Source organism: Dipteris shenzhenensis, chromosome 21 (assembly GCF_047967505.1).
Source record: "Dipteris shenzhenensis isolate YYH24624 ecotype China chromosome 21, Dip_SZ_1.0, whole genome shotgun sequence".
Taxonomy (NCBI): Eukaryota; Viridiplantae; Streptophyta; class Polypodiopsida; order Gleicheniales; family Dipteridaceae; genus Dipteris; species Dipteris shenzhenensis.
In genome coordinates this window covers 53,438,481-53,445,106 of record NC_141616.1, presented here as the reverse complement: position 1 = coordinate 53,445,106, position 6,626 = coordinate 53,438,481, and the positions used below count along the sequence as shown (strand labels likewise).

At 40.0% G+C, this 6,626-nt stretch overlaps 1 protein-coding gene across 1 annotated transcript; it reads right to left on the bottom strand.

Moving 5' to 3' along the window:
• Positions 1 to 4,251: 4,251 nt before the first annotated feature.
• LOC147889066 (expansin-B16-like) lies at positions 4,252 to 6,184 on the bottom strand. Its single transcript, XM_087392600.1, has 5 exons — positions 5,853 to 6,184; positions 5,545 to 5,654; positions 5,255 to 5,451; positions 4,912 to 5,044; positions 4,252 to 4,780 (listed from the first exon to the last, which is right to left on the bottom strand). The coding sequence occupies exons 1-5, from the start codon at positions 6,001 to 6,003 to the stop codon at positions 4,589 to 4,591; spliced, it is 783 nt and encodes a 260-aa protein (XP_087248726.1). The 5' UTR covers positions 6,004 to 6,184; the 3' UTR covers positions 4,252 to 4,588.
• Positions 6,185 to 6,626: the final 442 nt, after the last annotated feature.

Sequence of the window (6,626 nt, the reverse complement as noted above, 5' to 3'; positions counted from 1 at the left end):
ACATCAACCTTAATGATTCAAAAATGAACTTAGAGTCATCTTTAAATAGGTATATGTAAGCGATGACTCGTACAAACTTCCCCATGTAATCATCAAGGGTCAAATTTTTTTTTCATGCCTCATCAATGGCAATCCTACAAGCCTCATAAAAATGATGCCCATCAATGGGCTCAAACCTGCATATATTCAAAAACCTTTTCTTTGCCAGCGTATATATCTTTCCCTTGTCACTCCCATATCTCCTCTAGTACAAATCAATAGAAAAAACTACATTACTCTTTTGGAAGTGTTCAAAGGCTTGGAGAAAGTCCCCATGCTTTTGAAATATGACATCACATAATAGAGAAACATCTTCTTGAACTCTCTTAAACATCATGGGATGTAGAGTGATATTGCTTGCAAATGGCATTTTTCTTATCCTCGCATCTTTATTCAATTTGCATGCAAAATGCTCATCCAACTTCCATTGATTGATGAATAAGAAGCTCGACTAATTTGCACTTTGGGCACAGTGAATTGATATGTTCCCCAAATATAACCCTTTTCTTCAAGAGGATGTAAGTCTGCCACACTTATATAAATCTCAAATAGTAGGGAATCTTGAAGTGCAACTTCTTCATTTACATCATCTTCACTATCCAACTCCTTGCCTATTTCCAAATACGCTGCCCTAGAATAGTTTGCGGGCAGAACTGGAGTTGAACAACATGATGTTCCAACCACCAAGTTGGTTTTAAACCTGCCTGATGACATGCTACGAAGAAAGGGGACCCCTCGATGCAAAATATATGAACAATTATGGGTCTAGAATATGGGTCTCAGGTGACCTAGACCTAGCCAATCAAGGTATATACATTTTCTTAACTTTAATTCAGAGTAGCTATAGCCACCTCTAAGAACTAGTGTAGTTGTTGCACCAAGCCAATGTTAGTGCGATGGTCACAAATCTAGATCAATGTAGAGAAGCTGTGCATAGATGATGGGTGGCGAGATGCGGGTAGATGACATGTGGCAAGCTATGGGCAGATGACAGGATAGACTATGGACAATGTGATGCATAAAGATGAAGCACAGAAATTGGATGAAAGAGGGTAGAACTTACTTATGTAGTGACATGTGTTAAGCTTTGTGGTATTCAAAATGACAAGTTTTGACAAACTCTGTCTCATTACTGTGCCAATAAGGCAATCATTACACCGAGAAATTTTTTGATGAGAGTGCAAGTCCATCTAAAATTCAAAATATGGTCCATTAGTTCGTCACGTTGGGGCCCCAAAACTGCCCATAAAATAGTTTTGCAATTGGCTATACTTAATCACGCATTGACCATCATATGAGGAACTCTACTAAGGTCTACATTTTAATTCATAACATGTGCTACATATGATAGAGAATTGCTTTGGACTAAATGGATCTAACTATTCTCAAATGATCCATAATATACACCTGACATGAGTCATAATGTATCTTCTAAAATTCAAATCCTTATCAATGCTTTTATCAAACATTTCTATCAACATGGTTAAAGCCTTGCTCCAACTGAGGTAGTAAAAAATGCTAGCGAAGAAAATTGAGCAAGAACGGCCATGACATAATTTCTATAAATGAAAATATTTTTATTGAAATTAAAGAGCTCCATTGGCTACATATAAATAGCTTCATTGGGTAGAGCATAAAAAATGACACACTTTTGCTTCTTACAACTCCTTGATCTAAGCTACACATCACAAGTTATGGCCCCTATAGTCCTTGGAAATAATAAAACGGATAGCATTTTAAAACGACATTAATTTTACACATCCAACCCCCTCCATTAAGAGTAGTTTGCACATCAATGAATACATCAAGTTTGTTATATCTCTCTGTCGAATTCATAAGTTATAGATTGCATAAGTTATTCCTATGCAATAAATTCACAAAACCTTACAAAAAAAAGGCTACTCCCATTTGCATTTAGAAACTGATTTTGAAAGTAATCGTCTATGCAATTCACCAAAAGTTTCCAAAAAAAAGTCTACTCCATTTCACATTTCAAAACTAAATTTCTTGTTCCAAATACCCAAAAGTACTACATGATAATGTCAATATACTATTGTGTTGTGCGATTATAACACGACAAACTTGTGCTTAACTTTAGACATATTGTATGATTTACTAGATGGTGATGTCTGTTTATCAATCCTAAGTGATTCAATCACCTCTAATAACTTCATTGGTACATTGTTTTTCTAAATGCTTATTTGTTTGGATGGGTTTAAGTCACAAATTGAATTTGGATTTTAATTAGATTTCATGAAAATCCAAGGACAACAGATGTTTTGATTATCATTGAGGAGTTGCACATACAGTTGGAAAGCACAGGGAAATCCAACTAGTCTCCCCTTAACACAAAAGAATAGTGCTATTGAGAGATGAATCGATGGCAATAATAAATTGTAATACACCCAAGAGGTACCACATGCTTATCGACCTTTTATGATCCAAATTCTCAAAAATTTCATCTTTGTAACAAATGATAGAGGAAGTAAAAGTACTACCTATGGTACTAGCTAACTCCTAAGAATCTCCAACACATTATTTTCCATATATTACATGTTGCATATCATACACCAATCCATTCTATATTCCATAATCAATAATTTTTATTATTCTCCATAATTCCTCTCAACTTGGCCCTTTCCATGTAGAAAACATGATTTTTTTTTCATATTTGATATCAAATTTGATGCTCAAGGCTTAGTTGGTTAACAAAAGTATAAAACTTGAAAATTTCCAATAGGACAAGGGCTTCTAGTCTCCTCGCTTTTGATCTCTTTAACTATAAAATACTTCATAAGCAATGAAGAGGACAAGTGTGGTATGCATATACGATTTGATGTCCACATTTAGCATATAAGTCCTATGATTGAAAATGGTCCAAGTCCCAAGTTAGGTTTTTTGGTTTTCTTTGAGCTTATGCATAAGTTTATAATAAAATCCCTTGTTAGTTTGCATTGAATCTATATAAGAGTGTATGATAAAAAAATCAATATTTTACTATTGGTCTTCTCTTCCACTTCTATTGGTCTTCTCTTCCACTTCAAATATTTTACTATTGGTCTTCTCTTCCACTTCTACGTTAAGTTCATTCTTCCTTCCTTTCTTTTACATGCGTGAATAGAAAATTAGAGGAAATGCCAATTTACACTAAGATTTAGCTCAATTATAGAAGAACCCCTTTGTGCCTTTTTGCAAAGCTATGCATCGATTTCATGATCTCATGCCCACCTTAAACCTATGAAGTGAAGGATTTGTAATAAAAACTAGAATACATTTCCTTTCATTTCATTGTGTCAAATTGCTTGTAAAATTTCACTTCTCCTACTATAAGGCTATTTCACTATTTTTGCCATTTTGGTTAGTCTAGCCTTAGTACTTTTGCATTGTAGTGTGTGTAAATCCATGTTAAAGCCATGCAACTACATGTGCTATGGATATTGTGTGTAACCCATCACCAAGACATGGGTCTCTCTCTCTCTCTCTCTCTCTCTCTACACACACACACACACACGCATGCACGCATGCACACTCGTACATGCACATTCATGCACGTGCACGCACGCACCTTTGTAAGTCTAAAATATATTCAATTGTAAAGTCCAAAAATCTAAAGAGAAAATGAAAGAGAAGAAAAAAGAGGTAACAAATTTTTTTGAAAAAGAAAAGGAAGTCATACTTAGCAAGCAAAGCAGTAACACTTATGTTGTCAAATCAATGCCTAAGCATAATTAGCTATACTGGGTTTCTAAAGACCCGTGCAGTCTCTATCTATATATATCGATTTCTTCTTGCATCCCTCTCACATGCCCCTCTCTCCCCCTTCACCTCCTCCATCTCTCGTTTGCCTCACTCTTTTTCTACCCACATCTCTCCCTTTTTTTGCCTTTACCCATTCAACTACTACCAACTGACAGTACAAACTATGGTTTAATATTTGATAACTCAATTGCTTTATGCATTTGTGGATTATGCAATTGCTTAATGCTTAGCGTATTGGAAGATCACAAAATTTGAGTATAGATGTAACTTCTAAAAAGAAGTGAAGATTTTTTAAAAATTCTAATTGTAATTAATGAACCTTGAGTTTCTGATGGAAACATTTGAGTTTAATCTTTAAACACTTAGGTTCTGCTTCTCCACGTGCTTATTGTCGATGGGCTCAGCGTTGTGTTGCAATGCATGTGTGTGCCGAACGCTTGAGTGTGGCCCCTTGTTTAATAAAGAAAAGGCCGGCTAATTTGTAGGGGGAACATCAAACAGCTTATCCACATTGGAGGGAATGTGGGAGGAGTCCTTTAAGGTTTAAGAGGACTAGTCCCTCTCTCTCGTAAATTACCTCAACTTTGAACTAAGGTAATGAACTTAGGATTGGCCTTGTGTAGGCAACATCTCTTGTACGTTGTGCCTCTTCTCCTTTCGACAAGTCGGCCTCTTAGCTAACGTATATGAACAATGCTCTCAATTCAGTCGAGCGATGCATTTAGCTACTACCCGTGTATGCACTGTAATTGCATGTGCTGCTGCTCGGCATCTGATACGTTCACACAGATCATGCGAAGTTCACATTGGAGGTGTATGTTGTTCCCGGAGACCAGTTCTGAGGAATCGCACTGTATGCAGTGACCGTAGCACCAGATGAAGAGGTCAACCGAATTGAAAAAGGCCCTCTTAGTGGCCCTCCGTTCAAACACCAGTACGCTCCCCACAGCTGTTGCATCTGTTGCCATCCGCCTGAATTCGCCTGCAAATACCACGACGGACCGAACTTATCAGTAGCAAGGGATGACAATCCGTAGATTAGTTATTTATTTACAGTGTTCGTTTCACTATTCTATTGTCTTACGAGGCCCTCATGTATTGTGATCTTCACACCTGCTTAAGGTCAACTGCCACGAGATCACCGTCTCCGTCTTCGTATCGAACCAACACTGAAAACCAGTAGTCCGTTGCTCCTTGGTTCACTTGGAACTTGAGTTTTGTGCCAGCTGGGTAGCGACATGGTACCCTGAAGAGGCCATTTCACAACAAAATCAGGACTTGGTCTTGGAATTGCAAGCCACGAGAGATGCATTTTGAGGCTGAAGTGAGTCGATCTTCAGATCTAAGGAATCCTGGATGTATTAAAGCACGGGAGGGCTGCTTCTAAACAACTGGCCACGCAACATGCTCAATTGCTGATCTCAGGAAAAGGGCTAGAAGCGGAAGGTATAATTACCGCCTGTAAAGTACTCGGACAACGCCGGAATTGAGAAGGGTAGGGGTTGCAGTGGAGCTGAACGCCATCCGACTGAAAGCAGAGCCACTCAGATCGAAATGTGTCCTCCCGAAGGCGCAATAGCCACCAGGACACTCGTCTGTTATGACGACCGTCACTGGGCGAGCTGAACACATGCCTGCAACTAGACATTTTACCTGCACAATGGATCCAAAGACTCTCATAACGTGTGCCGAAAGCGAAAAAATACGACATTGGACGCCCGCGCGCTGGATGGAGTCCTAGCTCACCTGATAACATGCTCCGCAGCCGTGTCCGTTTCTGAAAAGAACTGGACTTCCTGCGCCAACATTGGATCCATAAGGAGTATTCCGAAGGCTTCCGTAACCGCAGGCTCCTCCTGAAATCATAAGCGGAGGAAATTTTGCAAGCTGTGAGATGAATCAGGCAGAGCTGATTTCGCAAACGTGCAGCTATATGCAAATTAATCTACCCTGTAGTAGCAGCGTCTAATTTGTGAGGATGCCTTCCATTGGTTATACGTTTGTTTCTCGTATGCATACACAGAGGAAAAAAAAGAAATGCCGATGTCGATTACCGTCCGTGCCAGTGCCACCCACGCTGCCATACCAAGTGGCTGTCGCAGGACGCCAGGCCCTGCTCATTACAGATGCAATTGAGGTTTTATGCAGTAGGGAAGTTGCCAAAAGGAAGGCGAGAACACGTAGTAAACAGCTCAGGGGTGCCATGAGCTGAAAGGGCAGGGGTGCGTCTATTAAACCAAGGTTGTGCTAAACCAAGGCTGTGCGCGAGGCAGGGGGCTGTGCGTGAGAGCTGAAAAGGGTACAGTTGCAAGGTTGAGGGAACCGTTGCAAAATGGGCGTATATGTAGGCAGGAAAAGCGAGAAGCCAGGGTAATGAGTGAGAGCTGTTGCGACAAGGAGGTAAAGTGTAGTGAAACGGAGACAGTTTACCTGGAGAGTGGTGCAGAGAGAGGGAACGGGACAAGGAAGAAAAAGCGCCGAGAATCCGGAGAGGAGGCGAAGATGATAAGCTAGTCGAAGATAACTGTCAACCGTCCTGCAGACAATGTCTTGTGAAGAGGACATTGTACTTTTAGTTACGTTTCAAACTGTCAGATTAAAGGCTGTGGACTTGAACGCCAGGCAACGGGAGAAAAGCAAGCAAGCATCACGGCTGGGTGGTGGCGAGCTTCTTTGCGAGATTTTGTCAGGCTGATTAGAGGTTTCGAATTAGCTTCCTTGTCAGCTTTTGTCGGGCTGGTTAAAGGTTCAGAAACATGTTGGAGAATTGTTCGCGCTGCTGATCGACTCAAGCAGCCCTTAACCCAAAACATGTTACATGTTGGAGA